Raw genomic sequence first — 14,046 nt, forward strand, 5'->3', positions numbered from 1 at the left:
ATATAATTGAATAACTCCTGTTTTGTTTTTTTTGGCATGCAACAAGATATGTTATTCCTTTATTGGTTAGTCCCATTATATGGAGACATGGAGTGCATTGCATGTTTAAATGTGTCGCCTTGTTTATGATGAACCCGGAGCACCACCGTCTTGTGGCTGGACTGACGTGTTTAATTTAGAGCGCATATCGCTGCGAGTGCAGGATGGCTGGTAAATGACAGATTACTCACATTTGTGTGAGCCGATGTAATCCGATTCCAGTCCATTCTGTGCAAATCTCGTGTCGTCATACAGTAGGAGCGCTCCAGCCTCTGCGCAGGCGCGACCAATCACACGCAGAGTCATCCAACGCGGAGGCGCTGTGCACGGTGGTGTCCAGACTAGGTTCATACAAAGCGAATTTAATGCATCCAGAACATTTAATTAATACCAATATGGTAACCTTTAACAATCCTTACGGCTGCGTAGTTTTAAATCATATCACAGCCTTCTTAAATCATGTCGTAATATTTAACATTAATAAACAAAGGCCCCCCAAGTAACTGAACACAACTAAAAATAGACGTTTTAATTATTCTCAGATAACAGGTGGGTTTCAGTTTTTGTTCTTTGCTTCTTTTTGTTGTCTGATTTTTTTTTGTTGTTTCACTTTTTAATTCATTTTTTCATTCATTATCCTTATGTTTTGTTGAGAACCAAAACAAATAAAAGCAGATATGTTTTCACTTCTCTTTATTGGCTCCATGGTAAATCGAGAACAGAATTTAAAATAATACTTTTACAGCCTGTGTTATTCAGATACACCTGCAGCAATGTATCTCATGCTGCAGGTGTATTGGGGGTTCCTGGAGTAGGACCAGGTTCTTTTAGTCCTCAGGGTTCTCCGTGGAACCCGCTCCCAGGTTCAGTCGTGAAGTTTGTCTACTCTAAAGGCATAAAACTTTCCTTTATGACAAATATCATGGATATATAGGATAGTTCTTTTTGTCTGTCCTAGTTTTTCTGTGTTTGGTCATGTCCCTTTCCTATGGACAAAGCCACTATTGCTGTTGCTGCCATTAAATCTATGCAGGTTTCAGTCCAGCATCAAGTACTCCCTGCATCTGTTTGTCTGTTTTGTCCTTTCTCCATCCTCTCAATACGCCTCTCAAGTTGATAACCTCAGAATGCTGGCGCTGTTCTTTGCTACTGCCACTACCTGCTTGCTCAGGAGGAGGGAGTTGCTGCAAAGTCAACCACTCAATGCAATCACCCATTCTCTATCAACTTATGGTCACGCAGGAGGAGAGATCATGGTAAAGTCAACTACTTGAATCAGCCATCAGCTGTCACCACATGTTTGCTCAGCAGGATATTTTGCTGTAAACTCAACGACTCAATAAAATCATATATCCACTATCTCCTCATGCTAGCTGGGAAGGAGGGATTGCTGCAAAGTCAGTGACTCCATAGAATAATCTGTCTTCTATCACCCAGCAACAGGGATTATTGCACTGTCTGCTACTTGATGCAGGTGGTGCTGCAAATTCAAGCCCTTGACATTATCCTCATAGCTTCATCTCTTAGTATGATTACGATTAGAATCTGAAATTCAATGTACTAGGATGAAACTGAACTGAAGCTAATTGAATTTTGAACCGTTCTACTGTACAGAATTGATTTTTATTTTTTATTTCTTCAGAAATGTATAGAAATGCCTTGATATAACATTTATCATGAGGTGGTGCTTTATAAACAGACTTAACTGAACTGAATGAAAAGGCGTTTTTTTTTATTATTATTAAATATAGACCTTGAACTGCCTCCGTAGTAAAAGACAACATCTCTTCCATTTCCTTTATTTATATTTTATTTTGGCATTTTCAATTTAAAGCTGATGATTATATTTCTTATTTACTGATCTATTTTTTTTTAACCTAATATCCCATTTGGAGCTGTGATGCAGCGCCTCCCCTCCGCCTGCATCGACTCGCTCGTCGCTTGACTCTTTCCCTGCACAGCAAACTCGCTGCGCTCCGATCACTGCTGCAACTTTTGCAGAGACTCCTCACTCCACAGACATGTCGCACAATAGCTGAAGTAAACCTGTCACCGCGGCTCATCGTTCGGGCCACCGCAGGTAACGCCGCCCGCAGGTGAGGATCTCCAGACGCGCAGCCCGGCCGCTCCTCCTCCGCCTTCCTCGCTTCGGACCCCAGGATTTTTTTCCTCATATATATATATAAAAAAACCAACACGGCTTGGATATGAATTATGAGCATTTTCTCCACTAATGAACCGGGCCAGTAATGCAGGAGACCGCGGCGACCCCCTCATCAGCTTTTCAAGATGGCAGATTTTTATTGAGTTTTGACCGAAAAGCTCGCTTTATTCTTTGCCATGCATAACAGGAATCCTTGCACCGATGGCCCCTGTATACGAAGGTAAGGGCTTCCTCCCCGTGGAAACGGGCTGTTTTTATTCTGTGCGGCCGGAGCAGCAGATCACCACAATTGAAAAAAAGATCTTATTCCGTTAAAGCATCGCAACATTTAGCCCAGATATGGTGTCATATTTGCCTAACCTAACAGAAATAGCCCGACAGTTCAGCGCTGACAGCGGCTGCTCGGTCAGACCGCTGCGTCCGTCCAGAACGCGCAAAAATAAAAACCCAACAAACTGCGATCGGAGCGATGCTCGGTCCTCATGTTGCTTCCTGCTGGGAATTAGGTCCCCGCTTTGAAGGGGGGGGGGCACAGACCGATCGGTCCCGGCCGGCCGCCGGCGGCTGGGCTCGGCGCTGCTCCGGCATCAAATTGGATCGCAACTAAACGCAGAATCTGCAGGACTTTTCACGCTTTTGTTTTGGCGCAGCCTGGCACGGATTCATGCGTGTCTGTCTGTTTGAAGTAAATCTTAAACGGAAGGTGTGGATGTGTCGCTGCAGCTCTGTGGCTGGAACTAACGCGTCGGAGGAGTCCGCATGTTTCCCTGAATTAGATGAAGCCGCTGGGAGATTTCTTCTTTTTTTAATGCTTATGGGAACATTCACACGTTTACGCAGCGTCTGTTATGCATAATGTATCTGCAAAGTGAGTGATAATTAAAACAATGCAGTGCAGATTAATCCGTGCGTGAATGGGTCCAACTGCAGAGGTTTTTTTAAAATCTTAAACTGCATTATAAGGCAGGACGTAATCACACCAAGCTTTATACTGTTTGATTTAGTTTACGCTTTCTATTAAGAAGTCTTGTACCGATGCTCCCCTCGCCAAACTGGACATTTATGAACATTTCTTCTACATCAGGAAACCGAGTTAAACGCAAAGAGAAGAGAAGAGAAGCAGATGCAAATGATGAGGCTTGATGTTTCCCATATTTATTTTGGAGCAGCCTCATGTTTAATTTGTGTTTACTCTATAGTCCCTCTGCTGGTGTTAAAGGGAAGCCCTGCCTTCCCTTTTCATGAACACCATTAGGGAAGAGAGGAACTCTTTAATACATACTAAAATGTCCCAACAGAATAAAAAATCAGAAGCAAAAGGGGAACCTTACAGGTATATGCGTGGTATAGAAATATATAACAGGGGGTCCTTAAGCCCAAACTCTTCAGCGGTGTTATGTCCCTGTAGTCATTTTGTAGTGATTTTTCATTAGGGGTGTTGAAGCTTAGAGGCAAAGCTCGGCTGGTGCTTCAGCATGAAAAGGAAAGTTGAAAAGAGACTCCTATGCAAAAAGGTAATTAGTGTAAATTACAATCCCCGATATCTGCCTTCACCGCGGAGAGGAGGAGAAGGGAAGAGAAAGAGGCAGCAGGGGGAATTAATTACCTTGCCTGTCCTCCTCGGCATTAGAGAGGGCTGTTATGGAGAGCAGTCATGGAAATGACCAAAGTCTCCGGTGGAAAATAGGCTGGGGGGGTGGGGGGGCGTGTAGAATAGGATCGGCTATTATGGCAATTACCCTTGGCTGCAGGGGGGGGGTGTAAAACTATATGATTGACTGCTCCGTTTGATTGTTTAAAGACGGTTGAGAAACAGCGATGGTGGCTTCCAAATGTCTTCATGCACTTTACCGTTTTTTTTACATAATTGTTTTTGTTTTACTTGCTATTTTTTTGTGAAACATCAACCTGTAGTTGTGCAAAATTGAAATATGAAAAAGGGGAAGGAAAAAGATACTAAAGGTTCCTAGTTTGTCACAAACAGAAATGAGAAACGGATTAGCGTTGAACCCGTGCCGACGCTGAAGAGAAGCTTCCCCACAGCATGATGCTGCCACCGTCAGGATATTCTTGGGGGTAATCTTCAGTGTTATTCAGATAGTGGTTTGCATGTAAGCCAAGAAGTTTAAATTTTGGCCTCATGTGACCGGATCACCATGCTCTGCAGGTCGGCTGTCTCCTACGTGGCTTCTGACAAACCGCAAACACGATTTCTTCTGGCTTTCATTCAGCAATGGCCGTCCTCTTATCACCTTTCTAGAAAGTGCACAACTAATTGCTGTCCGGTCAACAGATCCTTCCACCTGAGCTGTAAATCCCTGCAGCTCCTCAAAAGTTAGCCTGCATGTCATGACTGCTGCTGTAAACATTGCTCTCCTCGTGCCAAACTTATTTAACTGCCTGGAAAAGGCCAAGGCCCGTGAAACCTTCTGCAAGGCCAGCATTAAATCAGACGTACTTTCAAGGAAAAGTTTGAAACCGGCTGTATTTTTCAGCGACGTCTTTGCCTTTAACACCCCCCCCCCCCCCCCCCCCCCCTAACTCCTCTGGCTCAGACAGAAGGCCATCAGGCAGACCTGCTGGCAGGAAGGGTAGAGATGTGATCACCCTGGGATCCTGGTTTCATAACCCGAACTGACACCTTGATGGATGTCTGATGAATGGACCAGGTCCAGCCGCCCCCAGCTGTGGAAAAACTAATATTCAGACACAGCCATACCCCTGTGCCCCCCCCCCCACCCCCCCACCCTGCCCGCCTGCCTGGCTAGATATGAGTGTTGTTGTGTGCTCATGCATGCATGGGCATATGTCTCTATCTGTCTGTGAGTCCCTATACAAGCACCGTCTGCAGGAGGATTAGACAGCTGCAGGACTGGGCACCAGGCATAAAGGCAGCATTCGCAGATCTGCCTCTCGCTGCCTCCTGCATGGACTGTTCCAGAGAGGCTTCACTCATTCCCACCTGGAGAAAAACCACGCAGCATCACCGGCAGATAAATGATTTATCCCTCCGCACAGCCACTATGTGTCGACGCAACTTTGGATGACCACGTGGTGTCCAAGAATAGAGAGCGCGCCCTGCTCTCGTTTAGGTGAAAAACAGAGAGAAGTTTTCCCAGAAAGGGCTCCGCACTCTCTCCCACCCTCCTTCCGTCATGCTTGTTTTGAGCAGGGTGATTGATATCTTCCTCCTCGCTGACTGTGACCCAGGCCCAGGCTCCAAGGTTGCAGCCTTTTTAGCTTTGATTAGAATTGCAGGAAAAAACCCTGGGGGCCTTTTGGGGCCATGGCGAGGCCACACCCTGAGGCAGAGGCAGGGAAGCCATTGGAGGGTCTCTCTTCCTGAGCCCGACAAGCAGGGTGGTGTGTTCAGCTCTTCAGTGTCCACAGTAAGGAAACACCCCGATATGGGGGAGAATAGCTCAACGGTTAATATGATACAGGGTGATAGATACGGCAGGCAGGAAAGAACCGCCGCTGCTGCGAAACCTTGTAGGTGCTAACGGCGTTTTCCCGTTTCCAAGGCTGGAAATGAACAGAAGCTGGTGTTCTGTTGATGCCTTTAACAGAAGAACGGAGGCAGAATTGTTTTGTGTTAAATGGAGAGTGATGGGAAATTTCTTCTGCACAAAACAAAGATAAGAAAACCCCAAACGTACTTTTCAAGAGTTAATTTCATTTATCTGCATCAAATGGTAAATGGTAAATGGACTGAACTTATATAGCGCTTTTCCAGTCATGCTGACCACCCAAAGCGCTGTACACATCAAACCGATGCTTTGTGAAAAGGTATCTAACAGCTGCCGATGAGTTACATCTCTGTGGAGGAACCTCAAGCCTGTTTAAAGCCCTTACTTGGACTAGGCCATTTACAACTCTTCATTTTATTTAGTTTTTTTTTTTAAATCATGCAGAAGTGGACTTGATGATTTGATTTGAACCTTCGCCCTGCGGCAGAATTTTCCACCAGGGAGCAAAATTCTTGGTTCGTAGAGTTACAGCAAGGTATGAAGGTCTTGAAAGAGCAAAACAGCCCCAGACCATCACACCGCCACCACCATGTCTGACTGAAGATGTTCTGAAATGATGGGTTAGTTTTATTCCAGCAACTTTTCAAGGAGTTCCACTTTTGTCTCGTTAGTCTGAAAGAACATTGTTCCAGGTTTTAAGGAACATGAAGATGGTTTTGGCAAATGTGAGACGGACCTTTGCGTGTGTTTTTCTGCTTTGTAACTCTCCCGTTTCTTATAGTTGAATCATGAACCTTAACATTTTGAATTGACCTTAACAGAGGGAAGTGAGTTTGATGTAAATGTTGCTCTGGGTTCTTTTGCAACCTCCTGGATGAGTTGATGATGAGCTCCTGGAGTAATTTTGGTCAGACGGCCGCTCCTGGAAAAGGTTTACCACTGTTCCATGTTTTCTCCATCTGTGGATAAAAGTTGTGACTGTGGTTCTCTGAAGTCCCAAAGCCTCGGAAATTAGTTGTGAGTTACTTTGTTTCTCCTCTGTTGTTGAATTTCTTTAGGTCGGGGAAGGATGTGTCGCTTCCTGCTTCTGTCAGACCTCGCTATCTTTCAGACACTGATCAGCCCTCTGTGTTGTTAGTGAAACTGAACCAAGGAAATGTGGTTAGTTACAGTTAAATCATCACAACAAGGGGGGCGGCTTGCGTATATCGGCCCTGCCTGTGCGCTGAAATAGCTCACAGGTGTGATTTGAGCATTTTGGAAGCAGATGGGGGGTTAGTGGTGGGGTAGCGCTGAGTGGGTGAGACAGATCTGAAATGACAGCTTACCAAAGGCTCGTCCAGCATGTATGAGCAGAAACCTTCCAGCTATTTCAGTAAGCTCAGGTGTGGGGGTCCAGGTGAGAGATTGACCAAGACGTTACATCGACCTCCGTCAGCTGTGAGATGAAACATTGCTGTGCCGCTTGTTCAGAACTTGGTGACCGGCATCGCAGCAAATCCAGGTTCTGTTCCGGAGGAAACCAGCATCTCTAATTCCCTTAATGTTGCAAAGTCAAATGTGTGCTTTCCAAACTCAGTGATGCTGAAACTAAATGTTAGTGGTTTGAAATGAAAGCTTTATTATAACAAAAGGCTTTGTTTTAAAGCTGTAAATGGGCATATTACCCAACAGAGATGCTTATTTAATCACACTGAGATGTTAGACCCTTCCTGCCTCTAATGCAGATAGCGCTTATTGTTTGGCATGAGCGTCTCTGTACCTTATGACAGATCCTTTGCTTTGATCTGAAATGAACGCGACGGTTCAGACAAAGGTTCACATTTTACTGCGCAGACTGAATAAGGTCCTTTGTTAACCTGCTCCTGTTAGGCAGTAATTACACAGGGGCTCCTCCTGCATATAGGCCACTTCATACGCTGAGGATCATTTTTCATGTATGCGAATAATATTGCAGTGCTAAGATGGAGAGTGAGCTGCATTTTGCCCCGGCGCTCTGTATACTGCCTTCTCACTTTGCAATCTCTCATCATCTGCCAATGACCCCGGTTCCCGCCCCGCGTTTCTCCACCCCACCCCCATATCTGTCCTTATCTTGTCTCCCATCCCGCTCTGTTTGTTGATAAGCCGAGAGGCCATTGGCCGGCACACATGGAGCCCATGTGACACTTCAGCAACAGCCCGATGGCCAGATTGGAAGCCCCCATGTGTGTGTGTGTGTGTGTGCAGCTTTAAGATGAGCTCTGGCTACTGTAGCTTTATTGTTCTCCCTAATCAAGACCCCCCGCCCATAAACCTTCAGAACCTTCTCCTGGATGGCCGTATCGCCTCGTCTCGTCCCTGCACCCCCGCCTGGCCTGAACCACCCGCCTGCTTCTAGTGCATATTGTCTCAGCTCGTAATCCTGTTGTTTGTGCTGATGTCCCCTCACACCAATCCGTTTGACGTTGCCGTCTCTGGAACAGAGCTCCCACAGCAGTTGTTTATCACCGGCTCATTTAGTCTTTCAGATGTGTTTTTATTTTTTTTTGTCTGATAGATCAACGTAAAGTTGTTAAAAACACGATGAAGACGAAGGGAAACGATTGCTGTTTTTCAGGTTTGTTTTAGGGAAATCTCAAAAGTGTGGCAGGCATTTCTATTCATCACCCGCAGTCAGTTATATGTCCGAGTATCTGCAAGTCTTCCAAGGCAGTCTGAAGAGTCGATTTATTCATATAGCGCCAATTCACAGCAAATGTCATCTCAAGGCTCTTTATTAGGTCAATTCTAATGAACCATCCAGACAGTTTGGTTAAAAAGTTTCTATCTAAGGAAACCCAGCAGGTTGCATCCAGTCTCTGACCTGCAGCGTTCACTCCTCCTAGATGGAGCCACGGCGGACAGTCGCAGGCTTTGTGTCGTTAGCTGTGCATCAATCCCTCATACCGAGCATGCATGGAGTGACAGTGGGGAGGAAAACTCCCCTTAAGTCCTCGTAGGTTGGTGTCCTGCAACCTTTGCATTCTTAGTCTAGTAGACCTACATCAAATGCATGAATTATCTCCTCAGCATGTTATCTGGTTGGAAAGAGTCCTGCTAAATATCTAATTTATTGCATTTGGGCGTGCTGGAACAAAGACTCTTCTGGAACTTGCACAAAACCAGCCCTAAAGGACAGTGGATTGAGATCTCAGCATTGATGAACATCACTGTTTCTTTTTTCTTTTTTTGTATTGTGACAATGCTTCAGTATAAACTAGTGCTGAGCACTGCAGCATTTATAACCTTCACTAATTTACATCCCCGGGGGTTCTTCTTTTTCCTTTGTCATTTTTTTTTCAGTTAAGAATAAATAATGACGTAGTCGAAGTCAGTCGGTTGCATTGGATTTTATTTTAGGGGTATCGGTGAGCAAAATGCAAACATGTGCCTGCCACACTTTTAAGATTAGTCAAAAGAATCACAGATTAATTTGTTTTTGCTTCCAGTGAAAAAACACTGAAGCTTAATTTGGTAAATAGACAAAAAAGTTCAAAACTGTTTATGAAAGTTAAAGATAACTACCAATCACTTCAAACCAGCTTCTAACCACCTCTTCGTAGTACGTGAAGTGAAAGATAGTTTTCAGTTTATAAGCAAGCCTTTCATAACCTCTGCGTTTTCTTCTCCTCTTCTGATGGAATGAGACGCTGAGGATAGGGAGGTGTTTGCAGACAGATGTTAAAAAGAGACCACGGCTGGGGTGGTTCTAACCTTAAATCTTTGTTCTTTGGCGTAAAACATTTCTATGAACTTTACTTTGTGCGGTCAGAATAAGCGGCACCGCCGGTCACGTCGCTCCCACTTCTTCCAGCCACTTCCCAGTCATGGAAGAGAAGTGGAGCGATGGGCGGCTGTTGGAGGCCCCTTCACAGATGGCTGCAGGTGTAGCGCTACGCCTGCTTGATAACCAAAAGGACTTCAAAGCTCAGACGAGAGCTGAAGCCCGGTTCTGTGCAGACCCAGGAGGCAAAACGGCGCAGAACAGAAAGGAGGCAGCGAAAGACGAGAACCTGTGCAGGCAAAAGAGTCAACAGGCATGGAATTGAGCAGCTTTAGCCTTTTTCCTCTGCTTGGCTTTTTTTGTCCCATTAGCTCCTTTTCCATTAAAAGCCTCAGGATTTAAAGGCTTTGGAGCGGCAATGGAAAAGGGGCTATTCTTCCTCCTCACTTAATGTAGAATCACTCTTCAATAGTTTTTTGCTTGTTGATTAATCATTATTTTCTTATTCATCGCTAATTTTAGGGGTTCACCAATTTAAAAAACGTGGGTCGATTTTAATACTTGATAGTATTGCTGTTATACCTGTTAACTGATATTTACTGGTATTATATATATTTCACTAGCCTTTCTACCCTGTAAACAAACCGCTGCTGACACTGGTTCTCACGATCACGGTCACATAACCCAACAAATACAACATGGCCGACCCCCGGTCTCCCGAAACACTTAAGCAAAGTGTAATGAGTAAAACTGGCTTAGTTTTACTCATTAGACCAATGCTAATACCAGCCAATACGACCTTTATACTGATGTGTTGTTCCAGTCTTTGTTTCAGGTAGTCAGTCTTAATTTACTGCTCTCTGCAGAAAGCAGGGGGTGGAACATGCTGATAGAAATGTTTTGACTTTCAAATGCGGTGAAAGTTTCACTGTATCTGTTTTAAATTCACCAGTTAGAGACAAAATAATCTCCGTGTTGCTGCTGAAGGCGTAAAGTTGAGCTGTAATGAGATTTGAAAAGACGTTGTTCAGGAGGAGATGAGGACATTCCACCAACAATGACACTCTGACTCTTGGCATGACAGAAAGCACAGCGCTCCAAAACTGAGAAATATTTATCCACCTCTAAAGAGATAATTTTAATATCTCTTTAGAGATAAAAACCTTCATCTGTGAGGAGATTGTCCTGTTTCTTTTTTTTTTTTTAGTAGGAAAATAGCTCTTTGGGTGTTTTTACTCAAATAACCTTGTGAATGATTTGTAGAAATGACTCTAACTTTCCCTTTATTTTATTTTCAAATAGAATAAAAAATTATTTTCTCTGCACTGTTCTATTTTAGTAAGTAGAATGTGTAAACGGGTATGATGAATTGATGGGTGGATGGGTGGATGGATGGAAGGATGCATGCATGGATGGATGGATGATGGATGGATGGATGGATTGATGGATGGGTGGATGGATGGATGGATGAATTGGTGGATGGATGGATGGATGAATTGGTGGATGGATGGATGGATGAATTGGTGGATGGATGGATGGATGGATGGATGGATGGATGGATGGATGGATAAATTCATGGATGGGTGGGTGGGTGGATGGATGGATGGATGGATGGATAAATTCATGGATGGATGGATGGATGGATGGATGGATGGATAAATTGATGGATGGATGGATGGATGGATGAATTGGTGGATGGATGGATGGATGGATGGATGGATGGATGGATGGATGGATGGATGGATGAATTCCTGGATGGATGATTTAGATTTAAATGATTTCCCTTCTACCGAGAAGTTTATGTTTGACGCAGGCAAACTCAAAGCATAACAATGTTCAAGAGTTATCTTGAGTTATCTGTTTGTCTGTTTTTTGCTAAAATGGCGTTTTTAAAAATTACTTCCACCGTTCTCAATAGTTGTTGGAGAATACTTTGTTGGTTTTGCGGCTTTCAAACCATTACTGCATATTTCTAATGGTAGTTTCACGCTAATCTTTAGCTTCCTCCACAGATTTCATATCACATCCAGGTCTTGACTCTGGCTGCATCACTTCATCTAGTCAGAAGAAACACGTGGGTTAAATTAAAAGTATTTAATGCCTAAATGTTGAATACATTTGGGCCAAACTCTATATAATACTCTTTTTATGTGACCTTTCCCTATGGCCTTAGCTAAAAAAAATAGAAAGGAATTAATCTCAGGAAAATCCTGCTAGGACAGCTGAACTTTATTTTATGGTAAAAAAGATTCCCTACTATTGATGTTTGATGTGTATCTAGGAAAACTGAATCTTAAAAGTGAAAATGTGCATAAAATACAGTATTTAACTGTGTGCACATTAAAAAACAGCTTTTTTATTTCACATTTTGGTTAAAATTTACAAAAAAAAAAACAAACACACAATAACATTCATAGCAAAGCAGACAAACCAGAGATCCTGTTTGGAATTAGACGTCTGATGATTGCTTTGGTGTAGAAAGAGAAAGAAAAACGGCAGATGACCGTTCATACTGAGCCCGGTTCTGCCGGAGGTTTTTCCTTCCCGTTAATGGGTGGTTTTTATTCCCACTGTCGCTTCATGCTTGCTCAGTATGAGGGATTGCAGCAAAGCCATGGACAATGCAGATGACTCTCCCTGTGGCTCTACGGTTCCCCAGGAGTGACTGCTGCTTGTCGGGACTTTGAAGCAATCAACTGGTTTCCTTATATAGGACATTTTTGACCAATCTGTATAATCTGACTCAATCTGTATAATATGATTGAACTTGACTTTGTAAAGTGCCTTGAGATGACATGTTTCATGATTTGGCGCTATATAAATAAAATTGAATTGAATTGAATTGAATTGAAAAAACAGGCCGTTCACCTTTTACATCCAGTCCTCGCTTCAAAGCGCGGCCGGCCGGCATCTCTGCCTGGAAGCTCTTCTGAAGCGCCCCCAGCATTCAGCCAGACACATGGAGATGGAGCGGGGGAACGGCAGCAGGACGAGGAGCGACAAAGCTGGGTAGAGTAGAGCGAGGCAGAAATAGAAGAAGGGAGGCATGGGAGCCGGGGTCGAGAGATGAATACCTTCATCTGGGGGCCCATTAGCCTCAGCGGCACAGTCGGAGGTCAGGGGGTTTGAGGAGGGGGAGGGAACGGAGGTTAGCTCAGATGAGTGTGAGGGGGGGGGCGGTTGTGATGGAGTTGGCTGAGTCGCTGGTGCCTCTTCTAGCTCAACCTGCCGCCTCCTTACGTCTGAGTCCTCCTCAGCAGCTGCTAATGCACACAAACCTGTTTGCACCGCTCCAGCATTTTTAGATAATCTGGCTCAGGAAAAGGCCGACAATGTCACCTTTAGCTCCAAAATGGTGGAGACAAAGTCAGCTGCGTTCACTCCGCTGGGCTTCAGCGAGGAGGAGAGAACAGCTTTAGTGTTTTGCTCTCAGAAGCGTTAAACCTAAAACTTTCCCCCATCTGAATCAGTTTAACTTAATGGATGATTAAAACCTTCCTGCCAGATAACAAACCTGCAGCATCACTGTCCTTATCCACTGTAAAGCATCTTTAGTTCTGAATAATATGAAGGTAATCTCTAATAAAATGTTAGTTTAGTTCAGTAGAAATAGTAACTCTTATGCTGATAATTTGGCTGAAGCTGACAGCACTGCAAAAAGGGAACTCAAGTAGAATTTTCTTGAAATTTGTGCATTTTTCCTCTGATTTGAGCAGGTAAATAAGACTATTTGCCAATGGAATAAGATTTTCGCACTTAAAATAAGAACAATTCATCTCCGCCGTCTTATTTCAAGTGCAGGATATCTAATTATCTTATTTTAGGGGTAAAAATACTCATCCCATTGGCAAATAGTCTTATTTAGCTGCTCAAATCAAAGAAAAATACACTAATTTCCTTTTTGCAGTGAGTTGACGCTGTTTTAGCTGTTTTATGAACCTTAAATTGCCTTTGCGCTGGATGGTTATTTACAAAGAAGCCCGTAGTTATTGACATGAAAAATGAAGGCAGGAGGCGGTGCGTCACTAATGATCTGTGAGGAAGATCATTAGGTGGCTACCACTGACCTTGGCTTTGCAACACAAAAACCAAAACACACAATTTCTGGAGTCTTATCAGGTATGTTGCCATGGCGGAGCTTTGAAATGTAAAACCGAGACTCAATATTTTTTTATAAGCTGCCTCTCAAATTTCTGACCGAAATCTATGATCTATGATGCTTCTGTTGGGAAGGTTGATTTAAAAATATTTACAAAGACCAAAGTAGTTCTGACATAACGCTGTTTGCATCGGTCGGCTTTCAGCGCTGCAAAATCAGAACGAAAAATAAGTAAAATTGCCGTGAAATGAGTGTAATTCATCCTTGATTTGAGCAGATAAATAAGATGATCTGCCAATGGAATGAGTATTTTTACCCCTAAAATAAGATCATTGGTTATACTGCACTTGAAATAAGGTGATGGAGACGAGTTGTTGCTGTTTTAAGTGCAAAAATCTTATTCCATGGGCAGATCATCTAATTCACCTGCTCAAATCAGGGATAAATTACACTCATTTCAAGAAGATTTTGCTTACTTTTAATTCCCTTTTTGCAGTGAGATGGCACGTTCAAAAGTGCCCCCCCCCCC

The 14,046-nt window shown here is 43.7% G+C and overlaps 1 protein-coding gene across 3 annotated transcripts in view; it reads left to right on the forward strand.

Moving 5' to 3' along the window:
* The first annotated feature begins 2,004 nt into the window (after positions 1-2,004).
* hipk2 (homeodomain interacting protein kinase 2) overlaps positions 2,005-14,046 on the forward strand; it is a 102,448-nt gene continuing 90,406 nt past the window's right edge. For 2 of the 3 annotated variants that reach the window (XM_012862955.3, XM_021316667.2), the window contains exon 1: positions 2,005-2,423. In XM_012862955.3, the coding sequence (XP_012718409.2) occupies positions 2,405-2,423 (19 nt within the window). In that variant the 5' untranslated portion in view covers positions 2,005-2,404. Of the gene's footprint in view, positions 2,424-3,043; positions 3,072-14,046 lie in introns of those variants that run through there. The other variant, XM_036126643.1, reaches the window with a different exon arrangement.

This window comes from Fundulus heteroclitus, chromosome 2 (assembly GCF_011125445.2).
Source record: "Fundulus heteroclitus isolate FHET01 chromosome 2, MU-UCD_Fhet_4.1, whole genome shotgun sequence".
Taxonomy (NCBI): Eukaryota; Metazoa; Chordata; class Actinopteri; order Cyprinodontiformes; family Fundulidae; genus Fundulus; species Fundulus heteroclitus.